Source organism: Pezoporus wallicus, unplaced genomic scaffold, assembly GCF_028554395.1.
Source record: "Pezoporus wallicus isolate ANWC-B61680 ecotype Strahan unplaced genomic scaffold, APGP_CSIRO_Pwel_v1 contig_7505, whole genome shotgun sequence".
Classification (NCBI taxonomy): Eukaryota; Metazoa; Chordata; class Aves; order Psittaciformes; family Psittacidae; genus Pezoporus; species Pezoporus wallicus.
Genome location: NW_026638908.1, coordinates 1,328,358 through 1,351,641, shown reverse-complemented (window position 1 = coordinate 1,351,641; position 23,284 = coordinate 1,328,358). Strand labels below are relative to the sequence as shown.

Genomic DNA, 23,284 nt, shown 5'->3' with positions numbered 1-23,284 from the left:
CTCCTTAATTCTTGTTTCCCAGTGATCTTGCAGTTCTTTGTCATTATGTGATGAAAGTGCAAGTTTCAGCATGCCTGCAGTTCCTGTTGCCCATCATGCAGGCAGGCTCTGTTTGAATGCTTTGAATATGAGCACCCACAGTGTGTGACGTGAAAATTACGCATTTTGATCATATTGTTTCTCAGCTGTCAGTGTGATTGGGAAGGGAGGGAAGTGATGGCATTGGATTGTCCTTTAATATGCATTAGGGCGTGAGCAGTCTACTTCTGCTAAAAGGCTGACCTGCTTTGGTTTAGGAGTTATGTATCTGCTTTCTTAATTCTCAGAATGACTCTGAAACAGTAATGCTGACTGGAGGGATTAGTGATCATATATTAATGCATAGCATTTTACAGTCATTAATGTGTTCTATATGATAAGTACTTCACAACTTCTGCCAGGTTATTTTTGGATGTTTAGAATAAAGAAATATCCTGCTCTGCCGCCTTGTCCTGCCAATTGAATGAAACACACATGTGCATGTAGCAAGAAATACATTTACTGTATTAAGGTAGCCACAGAATGTGGCATCACAAGTTTTAAAAGTATGCCTGCCAAGAAATTATTCTGGAAACTTTGCTTTCCCTGCCTTTAAGCTATAGGCTTTCAAAATGTTAAGTGTCAGATATTTCCTAATTGCCTATTCTTTTTTTTCTTTTCCTTCACTCCATTAAAAATCCAATTGCTGAGATTTCTCTTTTGTTTCTCCATTTTATGTTGTGCATAAGATAGGATTTTGTTTTCCAATAAAAACTCCACTATTATAGTGTGATACAGGAGGAGAGTGAAGATGATTCTTGAAAGCTGTGTACTGTAGAGAGGTTGAGGTTATCATGGTTAAACACCATCAGTCTTACGAAGGAGAATATTTCTTTCTTACCCTAGAAGTCAAGATATGCATCCGCTGAGCAATTGAACTAGCAATACAAATTAAATGTAAATTTACCCTCTTTCATTTTAAAACTATCCTCCCTTTTCCTGTCACTACAAGCCCTTGTAAAAAGTCCCTCTCCACTTTTCTTGGAGGCCCCCTTTAGGGGTTTCCCCAGAGCCTTCTCTTCTCCAGGCCAAACAACCCCAACTTTCCTAGCCTTTCCTCATAGGAGAGGTGCTCCATCCCTCTGATCATTTTCGTGGCCCTCCTCTGGACACTCTCCAACAAATCCATATCTTTCTTGCACTGAGGACTCCGGACTCACCAGAGCAGAGCAGGGGAGAAAAATTACCTCTCTTAACCCGCTGGTCACGCTTCTTTGGATGTAGCCCAAGATACAGTTGGCTTTCTGGCTGCGAGTGCACACTGCCAGTTAATGTCCAGTTTTCCATCCATCAGTACCCCAAGTCCTTCTCCTCAGGGCTGCTTTCAATCAATTTTCAAAGAAGGTGTCAGGGATATCCATCTTTTAATTACATCATCTACTACTCCCTTGTGCTATGGTGACTTCTGTTCAAAGCTTATAGATGGCATTGAAAATATTAATGAATTAAATCTTAGATTCCATACTGAGATATCTGAGGCTCTGTATATGTCAGGGAATGTAGGAATACAAGTGGATATTGTAAGTCACCAGTTAATTAACTTAGACAAAGGGTCCTGAAGAATATTATTTCAACGATGGAGAGTTTTCAGGGGACTTTCTATGGTTCCCTAAAAATTTTCCAAGCATAAACAGACTTACACATAAACCTGGGAGAAGATTTCTCTTTTAGTTTCCTCCATGGACTCCTTAATATTAGTTCACTGACAGCAACAGGTGGAAAGCCACTGACCTTAGCAGGTCTGAAAAAGCACAGCAGGAAGATGATCAGATCATTATACAACAAGGTTGAACCTGTTTCTAGTATTTAAGACTGTCCAAGCCTGTTACCCTTAGTTCTGCTTGTGTTTGGGATGCTCTGTTTATAGTCACCAGGCTACTCCTAACCCCCCTAATTAACTAAAAAAAAAAATAATAATAATTTTTTTTTTTTTGCTTCACTTCCGTGATTGGAAATATTTAACTGGTTTGCATTGCATTAATTGTGAATAAGAGAGCAAGATTCTTGGCGCTATGTTTTCTGGGCGCAAGATCATGTGAACACAGATGGTCCTATTGGCTGAGAGTTCTGTTGAACATTTCATCTTGTATTTGAGGAGGAGAACGTTATCAGAATTGCTGTAGTTGAATTGAAGTAGTTGTTTACTACTTCTTTCTCTTCTCTCAAAAGAAAAAGCCTTTAAGTTGAAGATACAAATTTCTTATCTAACTAGATTTGAATATGGCCATTAATTAAGGACTTGCAGATGAGGATGAGAACTGCTAATTCTGTACTCAGATACTCATCCCCATCCCTGCTGAAATATTTTGAATGTTAGCCCAGATAGAAAACAGTGATGATGCATGTTTCAAAATCAACGTACTGATAAAATTAACCTGTGGTATTTATGTTGTCACAGTTCTTTAATGTTGAAGGGTGTTGAGCCACAAAGTACCTGTGAATTGGAGGTGGATGCAGTAGCTGCTGACATTTTAAATCAACTGGATGTTGAAGGTGAAGTGTTAACTTTCCATGTAGAGTGTTTTAGGACAGGAACTACATTGTCATCTTTTTTTTAAGGCTCATCTCAGTTAAGACACAATCCAGATTTCAGTGTTGGTGAACTGTTGATCTACAAATTTATACTTTTAAGAAAAAAAATAAAAGGTTGAATTAACTCAGAAAGAAAACAGGTTATAGGAATAGCATATTGTCAGAGCAATAGAAAGAGATTTTTGTTAATGCATAAGCAGAAGGCTTCAGATCTATAAGGAGAGTAACTGAAGTGGCAACATACATCTATCTGTACATGCATACGCACATACTTAGTGAAAAGACCAGCAAAAACTGAAGATCTAGATTAATGAACAGAAGATCTCGAAAACAAAGCTACACCTTACCTTTTACATAATACTGAATTCTAGAGTAAGGCAAGAATTGCAAATAAATAATTAACAGCTTAGAATGACAAAAGAGATGAAGTGTCAGAATCTAATTTGTGGGGAAGGATGCTTCATCACATAGTCAGACTTCTCTTCATGTACTGTTTTATATTTCAGCCCAGATTGGCAGGAACCCTGGTTTGCAAGCTATATGGGAGGATGAAAAGCAGAGACTGAGACAGAAATGTGAACCTTCTCAGATTAAGTCACCTGAGTCGCAAGGTAAATAAATAAATAAATAAATAAATAAATAGTGCAGCTGTTAATCAAAAACTTTGAGAAGCAAACGGGTTAGATTTTAATTGGTGTATCAAGTTTGAGGGCTTCCTAGATGTGCTATTTTTTCATTTCCAAGTTTACTCATTGCCCACTATGTGCAAGACAGATAACTTAATCTAAAAACATCATGCTTCAGCTAGCTGCAAAGTATTCGAGGCAAAATGAATGATAATGACAGTTAAGTTTGTATGGTTTATGATGGAAAACATTTAAATGTTTAAATACTGGCAAAATTGAATCTCTTATCCTGAAGCGTATTTTACACACAAGGGCAGTTCTTTTGAATTTCTGTGAAATTACAGCTAAGGTGGTGTTAGATGAAAATTCTTAAAGGATGGACAGATCCCTGTATTTTTATGTAAAATTCATTGCACAGGGAAGACTGTGCTCTGCAGATTATTTGCATAATGAGCAGAGCTCTTCTGTGCAGAACCTGGGCCACGTTTCTTTTAAAATATGAATGATATTTGGCAAGTAAGCCAGAGAATTGCAAGGAGGAAAGAGGCAGGTTCCTGGCTAAAGCAGACTGCTTTCTGACTGGGTTTTTTTTTTAATGCATTTCTGTGCAATGTTATTCACACTGCATAAACCAGACTTTTCAAAATTGTTCACTGATTGTTCTTTTCCTGGATGCTCACCTTGGTGTAATTGCAACATGATTTGTAAATGCTGTTGTAACTTACAGTTGCAAATGAGATCCGTGGGAGTATGTGAAGTACTTTAAAGTTTTTAAATACACTTGAAAAATCAGCCCTCAAATTTGTCACTGAAAATGAGCAGGCACTTCATTTCTGAGCCATTTCCTAATAGAATTATTAATTATAGCTGCTCTCTGTGTTGAGAGGTCAAAGTAAAACTGAATAACAAATATTTTTCAAATTTTAAAGACCGTGGATTTGTGCCAGCAACAGAGAGTGAAAATTTTTTTCAGAAGAGACTTAAAGAAATCCTCAAGCAAAATGACTTCTCTGTGTAAGTGTTTAACCATTTGTCATAAAAGTATAGTATTCTATTCAAACCTTAAATATGCATTTAAAAATTGGTTTTCAATTAACTAGAACGTTGTCAGGATCAGTGGACTACAGTAATGGATCAGAGGAGTTCTCTGCTGAGCTAACACTACATTCTGAGGTACTTTCTCCTGAAGCCTTTCAGTGTACACCAGCTAATATGGTAGAAGTGCATAAAGATAAAAAGATGAACAAAGGTGAGTATTTTTAATAGCTTAATTTTTTAGGCATAAATCTCTGTCATGCTTGGGCTGTTCATACTATAAGCAGAAGTAAGCCAAGGAGGATCTGATTGTCAGTTATGAAAAATGAGGAGTACTTTTGTTTTGCTTTTATTTTCATCATTGTTAGAGTAAGCTTTTTTAAAATTGCCGTAGCAAATAATGGAAAGATACTTGAATAGTAAAATACATTTTAAAGTAGCTTGCTTTCATAATGTATTGAAGTCTGTGTCTATTTGAATTTTTATCCTTTCTCTTTTTGTTTTTCTTCTAAAGAATCCAATAGGATGCACACTGATAAAGAAGAGGAAGCACTTATTAATGAAGAAGCAATTTTAAATATTGTGGAGAATAGTCAGAGCTTTCAGCCTTTGTCTCAAAGACTGAGTCAGACTCCAGTTTTTAGTGAGTATGACTGGAAAGTCTTTTCTTCCAGGCTATTTTATTGTTCCACCATCTTTGTTGTATTCAGTTACGTTACCAGTCATGCAAGAAAGTAGTTTACCTCAGGGAGTTTGTCAGGCAAACTGGGACATCACACACAAGCAACCAACCACTACCACCAAAAAAAACCCACCTTATGTTTTCAAACAATGTCACCAGAACAGTGTACTTGTAGAGGCTACTGTGCATTACTGGTTTGCTAAGCTTGTCCTTTTGCCAGGTCAGCTCAATGCAGTCTCTTATGGGTATTGCTCTTCCTTATGCTCCTAGGGTTATAGAACTAAAACTGTCAGAATAAATAAGATTTTGACTGTCTATCCATGATAGCCTTGCAGTTACCACTTCTTTCTTACAGTTACAGTAGTGAGCAGGACTACGTTTAGAAGCTCAGCTGTCTGGAGATACTGGGGAATGAGTAGGCTGATAATGAGAGGCAAGTTGCAGGAGAGCATTTTGCAAAATTTATGGTTACAAAAGAGTAGTTGAAGACAAACAAAAAGAAAAACGTTAAAGAGGGGGGAAAACCTATGATAGCAAACAAATGTGTATGGCATGAGGAGGAAACAACAGTAAAATAACAAAGGAGCTTGCATGAAAGCTACTTCAGGTAGAAATAGCTCAAATACTCTAGATGAGGTGAAAAGTACATGGTTCATGCTATCTCTGTATTCTCCATATATACATTCTCATTTAAGCATAAAATATAATGTTAATATGCACTACAGTTGTTATAAAATGGGGTCAGGAGAGTATCTAAAATACATAGCCTCCAGTGCTTTTGCTACATACATGGTATGAATACATGCATGGACAGCAAAATACAGTATGAGCAACAATATATGTCTGTGGATAATAGAATATACAACAATATACAATCTTTTCTTGCAAAGAAAGGAGAAGAAAGTGGAGTGAGATTAGGAGTATTTTTCAGTGCTGTTTTTTTTTTACAGAAAGTAGATAAGATTTTGGTTATGGAAGTTTTATAGGCAAGGATTTTGATTTAGCAGGAGAACTGTAAGTAAAGAGTTTATATGGAAGCTGGGAAACATGAGCATTGATTTATCTTGGGTTTGGAGGAGTGGGAAGAAGGTTGTGCTGAGGTTGAGAAGTGGCTAAAATAATACATAGGGTACATTTTACAACTATGTGTTTGGTTTGCTCAACTGAATAGGAATGTTGCAATTGTCCAGTGATTAGGTAGTCAAATGGAGATCTTATGACTTCTTCTCCCCCACACTTTTTAACACAGGGCTACAAATTGCTGGTGTCTTGTGTGACCATAAGTTCATATGATGCATCTTAGCGTCTCTTATGCTTTCTCATAGCATAGACTAGTCTTTACTATGCCTTTGTAGAGTTTCAGTGTCACTGTGAAGTGCACTGCTGCTGCTGCCTTGAAGTACACAACAAGGTTTATATTAATGGGAAGTGAAGGTTGGAATTTAATGATGGCCCTCACAAAGGGCAAAGGAGCCAAGAATAGAAAGTACAATTGAAAGTGGGTTAATTCAGAACTCTGGCAAAGGGGGTGATTTCCATTCTAAATAGCTGCATGGTGTTGTGAAGCCTTTGTAAAATACAGAAAATGCCTTCCTCATCAATGTTGAGACCTATTTTAAATGATTCTCAGGGTCATTGTAAATCATATGATATATCCTGAGGAAGGAAAGTAGAGATTGTAGTCCTTCAGCCAGAGGAGAAGGAAAGAGAAGTAGCAAAGATCTCTGGTGGACTCTAGATCATAAATTGGTTATGAGGTCAGATGAAAGGTAAGCAGGAGAGTGAGAAAAAAAACACAACTTGGAAGGATGCGTAAGAAATAAAGAATGAGAAGGCAAGTGTATGAGTCAGTCTCAGCTTGGGTCAAATAAAGGAAATTAATAAAATTTAAGGGATGAGTGAAATCAGGTAAACTGAGTGTGTAGAGGAACCTAGGAAAAGAGTAGGTTACAGTAAGAAGAAAGGGGACATGAAGTGAAGTAATATTATAAAGGACAGATGGAAAGAAGAATTTGTTGATCAAAATCACCACCTTTCATGAGATGCAGTGATTGAAAGTTTTCCAAGTGATACGCAGAGAAGTACTCAACAGTGTTAATGCAGCCATTGAAATGGTGAAAGCAAGAGAAGGCAGTGATGCTTCAGAAACTCATGCTGAAATAAAAGGGAAGAGTGCGGCTTTACTGAATGTGAGAAAGTAATAGGGTGGAGAGAGAGAGGAGAGGAGAGGTAAGTGCTTCCACTAAATGTACTACACTTAGTGTATTTGCCTTCTTCAGAAGAAAAGGGCAAATATAAAAAAAAGGTTGTAAAGTTTCTAGGTAAAGAGCTAGAAAAGATAACAAGTCATAAACCTTGAAAAAATATTAAAAGAGCTTTGATTTTGTAGCCTGCCTTGCTTTAGACAGTAACAAACCAGCAAATTTTTAATTGTTGAAGGGTTTTTGGTTTTGTTTGGTTGGTTTTGGTTTTTTATTGGTAGACAGTAACTTGTCATTTACAAGTGGAACAAAATACAGATTCTACTTGTATGGGTTTGTTTCTGTTCTTTTTGCAGTGAACACTGCTGACGAGGCCATGATTGATCTCTTGGCTGGGTTGGAGAATGATGGATATCAGATGGGACGCCACAAAACACTCTCTCACCATCACTCTCTTGGAAGCTGTCGAAATTCTCAGAACAGTGATGATGAAGAAAATGAGCCACAGTGTGAGAAAGAAGAAATGGAACTTAGCTTGTTAATGTCCCAACGGTGGGACAGTAGCATTGAAGTGCCTGGGCCAAAAAGAAGGTATAATATGCAATTTTCTTTTTTAATATGTTCTTTTCTGCCAGATCCTTCCTCCCTCCCACCCTGTTTTCAAGTGTGCTATGAGCCCAGTGAGCTGTAGAGATGGCTCTGTTGACAGCACTGGAAAAATCTATGCAGATCTTAGGATAGAATGCAGTTGTTCAGATGATGCTGTGAATTGTCAGTTTTATATGGAAATAAAGATTGAATGTTCAGGTTTGGCTAGACCTAAGCTTATCGTTTGCTGTTTGCAGAAAAGTTGAATAAATTTTTTTTGTTCTACAAGTCCAGATACAAAAATCTTTAGTTGTAACCTCCTTTTAAGGTCACACCTTGGATGTAGTATAAATGTTAATGTATATCTCATGTGCCTGTAACTTCTACTGAAGTGAGTATTTAGGAAGTATGAAGACTGACCCAGAGGCCTGAGAAAAACACCCCTTTGTTTCCATGCTCAAAGCTTTAATCAAAACATGAATGTTGCTCAGTCTGCTGGACTGCTAAAGGTCAGCAGCTTGAATATTTTAAAGTCCAAGATTCTTGGAACACCTTCTCAGGTTGTAATGACCTTTTTGTGCCGTCTGCACTGACAGGTGTTGAAAGCAGCTATATCCAGTTTCTTCTCACACCTGCTTTGGGCAGACGTTCTGGTATTTATAATTGTGGTTGAAAGGTTTCACAGACATAACATTTTGATATTTATGGATTATTTTTTCCCCATTGGAAATAGTAATTACACTAGGATTTAGAGACCAAGAGAGGCATAGAAATACATACAGAATATACACAGAAATACATAGAAAGACATACAGAAAAGTTGTAACATAATCAGAACTAATAATAATTTATTAGTCTTCTCGTTCTAGACATAATTCATCTCTAAAGCTAGTTTTCCTTTCTGACCTTTGATTTGCTTTGGGTTTTTTCCTTCACAGTAGTCTGAAAAGTTGAAATTTCCATCTAAAACACTTGACGTTAATCTTCAGTTTAGTGGTAGTGTCTGTGTAAAACCAGCTTATATCTTGCAGAAGTTACTGGCTCAGGCAGAGCTCTGTATGGGCATGACTTCAGGATTCAGGTAGGGTCCTTAAGCAATTAATCGCTTTTATGCAGTGAAGAATCCTGTTTAAAAACTCAGCAAACTTATGAGCTGGCTCATTAATAACTTGCTCATATGTGCCTGCATCTTAATCCCACACAGAAAGCACTAGGGTGAATGTACCAGGTGCCTCCACGGGGAGTCAGCTCATGTTCAGAGAGAATTATGAGCTTTGTTTCAATGTGATCTCTGCAGAGTTGGACTGACTTCAGAAGAGAGCATTGGGTATCCCTGCCCCTTCATGATTTTGCTTGTGCATAAAGAGCTAGTTTGAGTATGACAAGGGATCCAGCCTTACTCTGCTCAGGCTCATTCTACCTATACTGCTTCCTAATGCATCCTACTTTATCCATATTATCACTATTCTGTTATTGGTGTTCATCAAACTTTCACTATACCAAAAAATATATTGAGATAATGAGGAACAACAACACCCTATTGACTGAATTAAATGGCTTGGGTTTGATTTATGCTGAACTAGAGAAAAAAGCCCATCAAGATCTGGACTAGTTCATGTATGGGTATAATGCTGTTACACAGATTTTCTTAGAGTCTAAACTGATGGACCTGAATGTAGAGAAATCCAAGTCTCCAGCTTGAATAGGTTTACTGATGTTGACAAAGTTTTGCTTCGTGCAGAGGATTATATCATTACTCAGGTTGGAATAAACACCTACATGCTACATAGTCCAGTGCCCTGGTCGAAGCAGCTTTGAATAGATCAGGGCCTTGTCTGGTCAGGGTTTGAGTATATTGAAAGGCAGGGATTGCATGGCCCACACAGGCAACGTCGCAATGTTTGAACACCCTCATAATGAAGAATGTTTTCATTGTACATAACGTTCCCCAAGGCAGCCCTATGCCCATAGCCCTTATCATGTCACTGGAAACCTCTGAATTGGGTTTCATATTCTTTACACCCCCTCATCAGATACTTGACAAGTGGAACAGGATCTCCTTTTAGATTTCTGTCGAGGCCAAATAAATCCTGGTCCCTAGCCCTATCCTTAGACATCACGTGTTCCAGCCCCCATCACCCTGGTGCTCTCCTCTGCTGGATTTGTTCCAATTTGTAGTGGGATGCCCAAAACTGTGCACAGTACTCCAGATGCAGCCTCACAACTGCTGAAAATGGCTACAGTCTGGCAGTCACAGCCAAAGATGCAACTGGCCTTTGCTACAAAGGCACACTCCATATTCTCAGCGGTCTTGTCCACTAAGGCTTTTGTGTCCTTTTCTGCAAAGCCACTTTCTGGCCAGCACTCTCCCTGGCTGTAGCAGTGCATGGGTTCATTTAATCCCATTTGTGGGACTTACGGATTTGTCTTTTTTTGATGTCCATGAGGTTGCTGTCAGCTCATTCCCAAGTGTATTGAGATCAATTGGAATAGCAGCCCTTACTCTCAAGAGTATTGATTGCTCTCCCAAGTTTGATGTTCATTTGCATATAGACCTGAATGACATTGCACTGTGCTTTTCCATGTTTGGGGAATGTAGAATAGGGAGAATTAAGCTCACTTTGATCATGGCTACTGCATATCTAGCTGTGCTTGTTGGTTGGCATCTCTTCCAAGTCCTGCTCCTTCCAGACTTGAGTTAGTCTGGAAATCATATAGCCATATTTGAGCCTATTGTTCCTGAACTATGGTTTGATTTTTGTTGGCAGAGTGTTGAGCACATTGAGGTGTCTGTGGTGTTTTGATACATACAATTCATGCTCTCATTGAACTCTGAAGATAAAGAGATCTTCAAAAGTAGACTGTATTTAAATTATTGTGGATTTTCCTTCCTGCAACTTCAAAACGTTTGTATTTATGCCTTCTAAGGTACTACACAATAACGTTCTGATATATCAAGCTGCATCTTAACAAACAAACAAAAAAACAAAATGTACACCCCCCAATCTCAGTTCCTTAACATTTATCTGGGTTTCTCTCATTTAGCCGTAAAATAGCTTATTTCTATGAAGAATTGCATCCATCTCACACTTCATTTTAAAGAAGAAAAAATGAAGTTCCTAAGTGCTTCTAGTTATAATATACCAGGGGGTTTGGTGTTGGAGGTTTTTTATATTTTTCTTCTCCCCTCCCCCATAAAGCCATACCACCTTAAAAACTTGAAGACCTGGAGACTTCGTACAAGCTTTTCTTTGCAGATTTCCTTTTTTTGGTTTGGGTGGGTTGTGGTGTTTTTTTTTCCCTCAGCAGATTTATGACTGCAAAAATGGCAGTGTAGATCAGTTAACTTTTAAAAAGCCACGGAAGTATTAGCAACAGCAACTTCAGACTGTCGAAAGAACTACAGAAACAAACATTGTTTTGGTGGTTGTGCTTTAGTTAAGCCTGCCAAGAGAGAGAATTCTTACAATACTTATAATAAAGCAAAGTTGCCTTAAAAAAAAAACACAAAAAAACAAACAATGAAATGAAATTCCAGTAAAGTTGAAATAAAATTAAGCATCTAAATGCTTTCTCCTCTAACTTCTTAAGCTAGTTTGTCTGTAGTTGTTAAATAGTTGACTACCACTGTTGCCTCTTAAAGTAGTAACACTTAATAATATCTTGAGTTTCTGTGTGGAACTGTAACAATTTTTGTTTCACTTTGCTTCCCCAAATTACACCTTATGGCAGGCACCACACCACTTCGATTTTAAGGTTCCCTATGGCTATTGGTATTTTGTGGGAGAAGTATTGTGCATCACATAGTTCCTTCGTTTTCTCTAGGTCATCTGGCAAAAATGTGCATCAAAGTTCAACAGAAGAGGATTCATCTTCAGAGGAAGAAATGGAGTGGAGTGGTAACAGTATGCTCCTAACTAATCTCTCTATACCTCAGTTAGATGGGACTGCAGATGAAAATGGTGGTAAGTAAATAGAAAAACAGCTTTGGAAATTGAATTATTACCTGGGTTGTAGTTTGTTTTCAGATCAATTTGCTGATTCTCAAAAGTATTAATCTTTTTCAATTCTTGTTTCAGTTGGAAGGAAATGCTTTCAACAGATTGCATAAGCAGGCCCTTAACATCCTCCTTATTAGCCAAAAATGTTTTAATCTCAATGCCCTCTAGAATTACAAGAATCGGCTTTTCCTATTGTATTAATGATGAAAAATGGGCATTGTCTCATTATTCTTATGGAAAAGATAGTTACCTTGTTGCAAGAGGTATTTTTCTGTTAGTTTGTTATGCAAATATGGTATTAAAATTAATGATTCTGTAGGATCATTTATCCTGCTAGGATTTAATTGTAAATATTATATGTATTACTGTGCAAATTTAAATGGCTTTTTGCTTGCAACTGTTTGCCACACATTCTTAAATATAGTGAGCCTTCAGTTGAGCCTATGTTTCGTTTAACAGATTGCATATTCACATCTGGGGATTGCATGCGTTAAAACTATGCAGTGGCAAAGCTGATGCAGAAGAAACTAACTGCCTTTCAAGATCTATAAATAAATAAATCTGTAACTTGCTGTCTTTGATCGGCTAACCTGAGTTAATAGAATGCACACTTTGAGGTTAGGCAAATATATAAATATTACTGCTGGTTTCATTAGGCAATCTACAATTAGACAATCTTTTGCTGTTGAGCAGAACAGTGATAAATGTTTGGATCTCTTGAGGGAAAAATACATATCTATTTCCAGGTTTTCTCAATATTAGGTTCACTTTTCTTCTTCATCTAATCAGCAGTAATTGTTCTTTATTTAGAAATGTCATATTAGTCATACTTAATTGCCTTTAAAATTTTGAATTTGAATTTGTTAACGTCACCTTGTATAGAAGCTTTATTCTTAATCCATAGTTCAGACTGGTTAATGTAAAATTTTCCTTGTGCTCATGCATGTACCTAACTTCCTATCATTGCATTTGCTCTTTAGAGCAGGAATGTAATATTTTACAAAATATCTGTATTAGTTTATGCCTTTTGAAGCTATTTGACAAAAATAACAAACATCATCTAGTAGTATATAAAATACATACATCTTAATACATCTATTAGCAATTCTTTATTAGACAAAGCGAGTTATATGATCTCATTGTATAGACAACCATAGCTATTCTTTTGTGCTCACTTTTTAAAGCATTGAAGTTTGCTTTTTCCTTTACCTTTGTGGGTGTAGTCTTAGGGTTAATAGGTGATTTGGTACTACTAATATTATTTGGCTTTACAAAATATACAATTGTAATTTACTTATTTGCAGTACTTTGTAATTTAATGTAAAAAGAAATGAATCTGTCTGATGAGACTGTATCTTAAATCATTGTTTAAATTTTAGAATATTTTAAGTGCATGAAATATCACATGTAGAAGAATTTCAGAATAAGCTTATTACTATGAAGTTTTACGCCTTTTTCAAATTCAAAATAGATCTCAGTCTCCGTTCCTCTAAATTAGAAAATGTTTATCCACACATGAATCTGTGTCTGCAGTATCTGACTGATGGACAAGTATTTTTGCAATTTTTGTATCTGAATAGTCAGATATCTTCCAAGCGTTCACTGATATTTCATCCAGCTCCTATTTTCTTGGTTTGCTGTTAATCATCCTCATTCTTTGTGTGGAATTCTACCCTCAAAGAATCATAGTCAGCATCTCCCAGCTGTGTTTCACAGCTCAGGGACTCTGTGTAAACATTAGAAAATGTGATTAGAAACAGATTGAGACTTCCTTTTTATTTTTCTCACCTGGCAACAAATATATTGGTAAGCTGAAGGCAGCATGAATCTAAAATAATCCCCAGATTGGTTGAGACTTACAGTGAAGGCCCAAAGGATCCCCCGTCCGGTATGACAGCATGCAGTGTGTGCTTCCAGGTCATACGGCATGTTTCATAACTCCTATCCCCGCTTCATTTCAGCTAAAGATGTGGACACATGAACAAATTGCTGTGTGCCAGGAGCTCTGTGGTAACTGACCCTTTGCACAGGAATAAACACTTTTAAATTACTTGATGTTTATCTGTGTGCCAGGAGCTCTGTGGTAACTGACCCTTTGCACAGGAATAAACACTTTTAAATTACTTGATGTTTATCGCGGTTATGAGCAAGCACACAGTTGCTGCAAAGCAGTTGTTGTTACTTACCACCTGCCCGTGCACACTTATCCTGCAAGAAATGTGGTAAAAGTATTAGCAAAAGAGACTGAAATTGTCCCAGGTATCATGTGATGAGTCTGCACAGGACAGTTACTGCCTCACATGCTGGTCACAGATCTGTGTGGGAATGTTAATGCATGGTTATGAAGTTGTGATATAACTTAATGGTGTGAGCTCCTTGCATAAAAACCTGAATAGGTAGTGGATTGCTCTGCTTCATAAATGTGTAGCAAATTATGTGTACTTAGTGCACAGGACAAATACAAATATTACAAAGCCCTTGCCATGTTGTTAGATAGTACTTTAGCTTTCTGTATAGGGAAAGTCATCAAAGTTCTTTGTTTTTTCAGAGCCAATGAGTATGCATACTTTTCAGGGACAAAGCAGGATACAAGCTTTTATAGAAATCAATCTGTATTTAGTTACCCGAAAGTGATTTTAGAAGCCTTCTTTCAGAAAACCAGCATGAAATCTTTAGCAATTGTAAGCCTACCATTTAGGAGTAACTGACAGAACAGCTGAGACACAAATGTGCCAACAACATGATTTTGATAAAGCAAATCTCGTACTCAGGATCTGTTGTCATGATCATAAATGCCATGTGATTTAGAAGAGGGTTGTTTTTTTTTCTTCTTTGGGTGGTAGGACTTTCAGGGAAGTGTAATTAAGATGGTTAATGCCTTAGGTTTTGTTTTTTTTTTACAGAAAAACTAGAGTAAAATTGCTTGTCTTCCATTTCAGACAATCCTTTGAATAATGAAAGTTCTCGAACTCACTCCTCCGTCATTGCAACAAGCAAAATGTCTGTAAAGACCTCAATCTTTCACAAAGATGCTGCTACGCTAGAACCCCCATCTTCTGCTAAAATTACTTTTCAGTGTAAACACACAAGTGCCCTTTCTAACCATGTTTTGAATAATGAAGATTTAGTAGAAGACCTCTCACAACCAAACACAGAAACAAGACCTGAACTTTCAGTCCATTCTCTTACAAAAGAAAGCACTTACTCAGCAAAATATCCAACTCCATTCAGCAGTAGTACCCATGCAGAAAACTCGCACAAAGAGAGTAACAAGAAAGATACTCTCACAGTTCCTTCATGTGAAAATAATATTTTTGAGTATGAAGATGATATTTCATCAGTGAACAGACAGATACCTAATAGGAAGTATACTAGCATCAGAAAGGCTGAAAAGGATGTCTCTTTTATGCATGTGGGCCGCCACATTGGTGACAGCATGTTGAATAAAAACTTATTTAACTTTTCTGATTTGAGCCACTCCAGCCATTCCAAAGGTAAAATGTCCTCTGAAGTAAATGAAAAATCCAGCAGTGCAAGTATAAATAGTTTTTTTCCAGCAGCAGTTACAGAAAATTGTGAGTTGGTGTCTTGTTCAGGAGGCAGTCGAACTGTGGTACATTCACTTGAAAATAACACTGATGAAGGTGGCCTTAATAAGCTTAAAATTAGGTATGAAGAATTTCAGGAGCATAAGGCAGAAAAGCCAAGCCTCAGTCAACAAGCAGCACATTATATGTTCTTTCCTAGTGTTGTTCTTTCTAATTGTCTCAGTCGACCACAGAAGTTAGCTCCTGTGACATACAAGTTACAGCAAGGCAACAAACAGTCCAGGTTGAAGCTGAATAAAAAAAAGCATAATTTTATCAGTCATCAGGAGTCTTTAAGTGTAAATGATGTTGTATCAGTGAAGGAAAGCTGCTATACACAAGGTAATGCTTGTAGTAACATTCCTGATAAGGATAGTGCTTTACCTAGTGACTTTGTTCAAGTTCCTCTTGAAGTTTTTGAAAACAAAATGCCTGCGAGTACTGCTAATTATACTGACTGTCAGTTTTCAGATGGATCTCTTGAAACTGAGCAGTCATTTGGATTATGTGGGAATAAATATACACTCCGAACGAAACGGAAGGTAAATTATGAGACTGAAGACAGTGAATCAAGCTTTGTCGCACACAACTCAAAAATTAATCTACCTCAAATGATAGAAGGTGTTGAAAGTTTGGATGGGTCTCAGAAGTCTCGAAAGCGTAGAAAACTTTCTAAAAAGTTGCCACCTGTTATTATTAAATATATTATCATCAATAGATTTAGAGGGAGAAAAAATATGCTTGTTAAACTAGGGAAAGTAGATTCTAGTGAGGAAAGAGTAGTACTCACAGAGGAAAAGATGAACTTATATAAAAAGCTTGCACCTTTAAAGGACTTCTGGCCTAAAGTTCCTGACTCTCCTGCAACCAAATATCCTATTTATCCACTAACACCAAAGAAAAGTCATAAAAGGAAAGCAAAACATAAGTCAACCAAGAAAAAAGCTGGAAAGCCACAAAAAACTGGTAGTAAAAATATCAAAAGAACTTTATCTTTCAGAAAAAGGACTCATACAATTCTTTCTCCTCCTTCACCGTCCTACAATGCTGAAGCTGAAGACTGTGACTATAACTATAGTGATGTTATGTCTAAGTTAGGTTTTCTTTCTGAGAGAAGCACAAGCCCAGTAAACACATCTCCACCTCGCTGCTGGTCTCCCACTGATCCAAAAGCAGAAGAAATTTTGACCAACCTGGAGAGAGAAGCTTTATTTAATAGGGGACCAAATATGTACATCAGCAAGAATGTTAATTCTAGTGCAGGAAAAAGCAGTCGAGCAAAAACTCAGGTTAAGAAATGTAAAAAGAAATTTGCTAGCCCCACTGTATCTACTAAGAAAAAGAAAAAAATCAACCAGACTGATAAAACAGCAGATGATGTAAAGAAGAAACCGAGAAAACAAAGGCAAAAAACAGTTGAAAAAGCAACCTCAAGAAAGCGTGTTGTATTTAAACATGAAAAAGGAAATGCTAACTCTACTGCAGAGGTAAAGTTTGTGCTGAAACATCAAGATCTGCCTGAGATTTCTTACAACTCTGCCAACTTGCAGCCACTTCATAACCGGAAAGACAGTCCTCTTCCTGGCTATTCTGCAGGATATCCACCATCCGCACAGCTCCCCTCAGCAGCTGATGCACAAGGTAATTCATCAGGCTGTTTTCATTCTTTGATGGAAATTGAGAAGCCTGTAGATGCACAGCGTGCACCTGCTTCACAAGAAGACCCTCATTCATCTTTCACATCTACTCCTGTGGCATCTGGAAGGGAAGTACCAAAAATGAGCTCTCAAAGGCCCAGGACTCAAAGTGCTGTGTTTAGAATGAAGGATTCTGCTGTCATTCAAAACATATTTGATCCATCTAATCACACAACTCAGGTAATGCAGAACACACGCATCTCTAAAGATAAGACTTCTGCAAAAGCAGAAGACACAAAAAATTTGCAAAACAGATATTTACCACCAGCTGAGAAATTAACTGAAACTCGTGACTCTTTGGACACAGCAAAGATGGATCAGTTACATGCCACTAACTATTTTCATTGTAAAGACAATAGTCAACAGCAGATTTTTTGCTTACCAGAGGCATCCAAGCATTCTGATCCTTGTTCTTCTATTCTTAAGTCATCTGAGGAAAGCCCTGGGCCACTTCAGTTGCCTAAGAACTGTTTCGTAACATCTTTGAAGAGTCCAGTGAAACAGTTAAATTGGGATCAAAACCAGAGAGGATTTATTTTGGATATGTCACATTTTAAACCTGAAACAGTAAAACAAAGGTCTCTGTCAGAAACAACCATGCAACCAAAACCCATCACCCAGTATAAAAACAGGACTATAGTGGCCCCATCAGCATTCAGTGAAGGACAGTCTGGCCTAGCTGTTTTGAAAGAGTTGCTCCAGAAGAGACAGCAGAAAGCTCAGAATGCTAATGTTACACAGCAACCATTACCAGCTAAAACACAGCTGAGCAGGAGTATACCATGCCCTCTTGAGCAGAATAAGGCAATCAAAAGGTCGCGGTCAGTCGCATCGCCAAGAAAATCTCGTGCTCCCAGGAGCACAAAACCTAAAGAAAAACCAGCAAAACTTTCAAAAATAGAGTCGTTAAGCCAGCAGATCACGAGTCGCATCGATCACTCTATGTCTGATGACAGCCCCATTATTTTTTCAGACCCTGGTTTTGAAAGCTGCTACTCGCTTGAAGACAGCTTGTCTCCCGACCACAGTTACAACTTTGATATTAATGCTATAGGACAAACTGGATTTTGCAGTTTTTATTCTGCAAGCCAGTTTGTCCCAGCAGATCAAAATTTGCCCCAGAAATTCTTGAGTGATGCAATTCAAGATCTTGGTTCTGGACAAACAGCAGAAAATGACTTTGTGTGTCATAATGACCAAAAATCTGAGGAACAAAAGCAGCATTCTCCAAGCACAAGTAAATGGATACGGACTGGTTCCCTGAGCCCTGAGCTTTTTGAGAAAACCTCACTGGATAGTAATGAGAGCCACTGCCATAGCCAGTGGAGGAAAAATGTTCATCCTTCAACTTCTAGGTCTAGTTCCATCGATATCTTTCGTGCACAAGAGACTGAGGTTTGTTTAAATGAAAAATTTAAATTGAACAGAAATACAGGTAATAAAGAGAGATTTCTTAACCTTCCCCAGCCAACCACCTCAGACTGGATTCAAAGCCACATTAGAAAAGAAACCACTTTTGAACCCTGCCAACCACTTGATTCAGTTAATACCTCTTTTACATCAATTTTATCTTCTCCTGATGGTGAGCTTATGGATGCAGCTTCTGAGGATTTAGAACTACATGTTTCAAGAAACAACGAGGCACTAACCCCAACTCCAGATAGTTCACCAAGATCAACCAGTTCTCCCTCACAGTCAAAGAATGGAAGTTATACACCTCGGACCGCTCACGTTCTTAAGCCTCTCATGTCCCCACCCAGTCGTGAAGAAATCATGGCAACTTTGCTGGATCATGATCTCGCAGAAACAGTTTATCAGGAACCATTTTGCAGCAATCCTTCAGATGCTCCAGAAAAGCCAAGGTACTGTGTTAAATACATTTCTGTCTACATATGCTTGTGATTATACTAAATTTAATTTATTCCTGTAAACAATTTTGTGCTGTTATGTGGCACAGATGCATGAAAGATCCCATCTGATACCAGTACATTTGAAGTTGAAAATTACTGTACTTCCCGTGCAAATACCCATTTTTCATTCTTGACACTTCGGTGTTTTATTGCTTCATATTACTGTAGTAAGTGGGAATATGTCTGCTTGGTTTGTAAAAGGAAGACACTGCCCACAGGAATTGCATAGTGCGAAAACTAGTTAGCAAGATTCTGCCTGTATATCATCTTGAGGACTGTTTTGCTCTAAATTGCCTGTAATGCAATTGAGAGTAAAACAATAACTCAAGCTATTTTCTTCACAGGGAGATTGGAGGACGGCTTCTCACAGTGGAAACTAGGCTTCCAAATGACCTGCTTGAATTTGAGGGGGACTTCTCATTAGAAGGTCTACGGCTCTGGAAGACTGCATTTTCAGCAATGACAGAAAACCCTAGACCAGGGTCTCCTCCTCGTTATGGTCACTCTACTGTTAATAAAAGAGAAAGTAATAGCCATAAAATTAGCGAAGACAAAAAAATAGTCATAATGCCATGCAAGTGTGCTCCAAGCCAGCAGCAAGTTCAGATGTGGCTTCATGCCAAAGAAGAGTATGAACATTTCAAGAAATTGCCTAAAACTCATCCCGCTGAGCTGGCAAAGGCAGCTGAGAATTTCAGCTCTGTAGTATTGTCTGAAGAGAAATCTATAGAAGTAGTAAAAGCAGCTAAAGATTTAAATTTATCGAGCCTGGAAGATGAAAGACCTGTTTTGCCTACAGAGAATACTGCTGCTGCTGTGGCAGAAAATACAAAAATGCAAAACAAGGAAACCTGTGACAAGTCTATAAGCACTATAGGAACTTCTGTAAATACTAAAAATTACATGGACTCTAATAAAACTCTATCTGAAAGCAAGACACTTGTTAATTCAACACTAGAACATGATAAGGAGGAGGAGGAGGAGGAAGATTATTATATCAATTACAGTTCACCAGATTCTCCAGTACTTCCTCCTTGGCAGCAAGTAGCATCTCCAGATCCCAAGCAGTCCAAATTAGAAGACACAGAGTGGAAAAGTCAGGATATTATTTTGTCATCTGTGGAAGGAAATGATGTAGTACCTGTGGGAAGTGCACAAAACTCTCCATCCACCCACGAGGACGATAGGGCATCCTTTGCCAATTCTCCATTTCCAGTTAATGAAGATCCTGGAAATTCAAAATCTATTTGCCTACATAGTACTCCTATTGTGCAGAGGAAAAATCAAGATAGAGTGCCTGAAGTTCTTGGGTTTACTCCTTTATCCACAGGTAAATTGATTGAATGATTCTAACGATGCAGAAAAAAATCTGAATAGGACATTATATTTCTTTTGACATAATGAGAATTATGTCTCCACAAAAATAAGTTTAAAACTAGTTTTGGAAAGAAAAAGGCCTTTGCATTCTTGTTAAAGTAACTACTGAGTTATGAGAAAAGTGTAGAAGCAGAACACCCTTTTGCTTTGTGATGGTCTCTAGTATCTGAACTCTGAAGTGCTGGTTAAAAATTAAAATATATCTTATTTGGGGGATCTTGAAATCTTTTTTTTTTTTACATTGCTTGCATTTTTTCAAGCGTAATCTAAATGTAGAGTGTGAATAACATTGTGGTGTTAAGATGGTAGTCATGTGAGGCTTGGTAACTTACTAGCCTTGCATTACATGTTCCTTAGTGTCCATAGATACCAAACTGAAATAGTTTTGCTTTGGATTGGACAGAGAATAAAGTTGTATTTGTTTTAATATGACGTTTGTTTATTATGTTAACCAAATGCCTTTGGTTGTTTCTAAAATGTTGTTTAATGTGTAGGCAATATTAATGAGACTAAGCAGTTTTGCACTCACATCTGTTTCCAGAACCAAAAGCCCAGAAACTGAGCCACAAGAGGGGAAATAATACTGATGGTCTTCGCAGAGTACTTCTAACCACACAAATGAAGGTAAATTAAGATTTTATGTACAGATATATTTTTATTATGCCACACATACAAATTTCCATTCTCTTGTGTTGGTTTTTTTTTTGTTTTTCTTGTGCTGTCAAGAACTTGAAAATACGTTTAAAGTGATAGGGTGCAATTGCTGTAGAATCAGTATACACTTAGAGCTAGGATGAGTTGTTGGGTGGCAAAGCCGGATATCGTAAATATGTCCTATGCTTTAGGGTAGTGAGGTACTAAAGAGACTGTAAGGAGAATGTTTTGCTCTTCTAGCAGCATCCTTTTTAAGTTCTGTTGGGATTTCCCTTCTATATACCTTTTATAGGGTTTTTTTATATAGCTTTTATACTTTTATTTTCCCTTTTCTACGTACACATGGACGTGTATATTTATGTGTCTCTGTGTGTATTAGTTTTCAGACAATGTTCTAAGCATTTTCTGAAAACAACATAGGCAGTGAACAGCACTGATATGCTGACAGAGCAGAGGGGGAATGGATTGCATAAAATTATCAGGCTCACATGTTTTCCCTAAACAATATTTCTGTTTCCCACATTGGAAAGGGAATGGTAGGCAAGGTGCATTATGAAAATGACCCAGTAGTCTTTTCATTTGTTCTCAATATTCACTCAGTTCAGGTGGATACTTAAGTGTACCCTTAATTCAGTGCCTTAAAGTGGTGACTGAAACGGAGGTTTTTGATGAATTGTTGCTCAAGAGGGAATAGAGATTTTCTGGTTCCTCTGTCCTCAGGCTTCTGAGCAAGTCAATATGTGTGGATTTTTGTGGGGTTTTCAAACTGTATATTGCTTTAGTATGAGGTTTCATTAAAATTATTCCTAAAAGGCAGAAAGATATAGCTGTTGTGTCCTTGTTGAAAAATTACATTAGGAGATAGTGAAAGCCATTTTTAGTAAGTGTAGCATATCATTTACATTTTCATTGATAAATTTGTTTTGAGTATTGTATCTGAATTTAGCAACCTGTAGTTTTTTCAGTATTACACTATGCCTTTCTTCTTTCCCTTCTCTCCCCCCAATAAGAATCAGTTTGCTGCCCTTGGTGCTCCGAAGAAAGACACTTCTCAGATAGAAGGACCATCTTTAAATAATACTTACGGTTTTAAAGTCAGTGTGGAAAACCTGCAGGAAGCCAAATCCTTACATGAGGTAACTTACATGTTATTTTATAAAATGATAGTTAATCAGACCAGTTTTCTAATGGCAGAATTTAAAAACCTTTTTCTCCTCAGTCCCTTCCTGACATAATCAGTGTGTGAGGGCTACAGCTTTAAGTTCTCTACCAGTTTAAGCTTGATCTCCAAGTACCTTTATTTAGTAGGATTGACTTAAATTTCACAGCATTTTTGTTAAGAAGGTGGTAAATTTTCCTTTTAAAAAAATACAAATACGGGAAAAATGAGAAGGAAGAACTAGTTAGGTTTGTATAAAAACATTACTGGAAAAACTAGCTGACCAAAACTTTCATGGATTGTTTCCTTAAGAAACAAAGCGTCTTACATCATTCAGTCAGGCCCGCCTGGTATCTCTGCATGCTACCTTCTGAACCTGTTGGCCAGTTTCTACTACATCTAACAAACTGGTACATACATACCTCAATGAGTATCTCTACATATTTCATGTAGATCGGTGGTTGGTCTGAGAAGATAGATCACAATTGGTGCTGGAGAAAGAGATTCAGTGTGAATATAGTACTACTGTGTTTGGCTGCTAGCTGGCCAGCCAGCATGTATGTGCTCCCAGTCACCACATCTGTGGCTTGGAATTAGCTGTTGACCAATTTACAGATGAGATGGGGAGATAGCAGTTTTATGCACTGCCTTGATGACATAGGAGAAGCCACAAGAATCTGATGATTTTGCAGGAAATGGAGCTAGAGCTTGGTAATAAAATTTCATTTCAGCGATGGCTGTAGTGATTTAGAATGCAAATCTAGAGGAAATCAGGTTGCCCCCAGGGCACTTTGCTTACTCAGAAGTATTTGTAACTTCTTCCTTTTCATCCTTCCAGTTTGGCTATTAGTCCACATTATCAACTATATTATGCAAGACAATAGAGCACCAACATAGCGTTGACACAATATTAAATACTACAGTATTTATTATAGACATAAAACTGTGTAATATGCAGGGATTAGCATTTTCTTAATGCCAGCCATTCTTCAAAAAGCTGTGGCAACATGATGTGGAAGTAAATTAATGCCAGTGAAGGGAAAGATAGGTATTCTTCTTCATATCTTCCTGTAAGTGACTTAGCCTTCAAGGTAGTTTGCATGTCTTGGGTGATGGAGGGAAAGGAGGATAAAGACCAACAGTGATTCTTATTCTAG

General features: G+C 37.6%; 1 protein-coding gene across 2 annotated transcripts in view; it reads left to right on the top strand.

The window, feature by feature from the left end:
* REV3L (REV3 like, DNA directed polymerase zeta catalytic subunit) overlaps positions 1–23,284 on the top strand; it is a 122,030-nt gene that overhangs the window by 62,606 nt on the left and 36,140 nt on the right. The window contains exons 6-16 of one of the 2 annotated variants that reach the window (XM_057413249.1): positions 2,477–2,571; positions 3,117–3,221; positions 4,166–4,250; positions 4,337–4,485; positions 4,786–4,914; positions 7,511–7,745; positions 11,568–11,707; positions 14,683–18,889; positions 19,282–20,267; positions 20,856–20,938; positions 21,979–22,104. In XM_057413249.1, coding sequence (XP_057269232.1) covers positions 2,477–2,571; positions 3,117–3,221; positions 4,166–4,250; positions 4,337–4,485; positions 4,786–4,914; positions 7,511–7,745; positions 11,568–11,707; positions 14,683–18,889; positions 19,282–20,267; positions 20,856–20,938; positions 21,979–22,104 — 6,340 coding nt within the window. Of the gene's footprint in view, positions 1–2,476; positions 2,572–3,116; positions 3,222–4,165; positions 4,251–4,336; positions 4,486–4,785; positions 4,915–7,510; positions 7,746–11,567; positions 11,708–14,646; positions 18,890–19,281; positions 20,268–20,855; positions 20,939–21,978; positions 22,105–23,284 lie in introns of those variants that run through there. The other variant, XM_057413250.1, reaches the window with a different exon arrangement.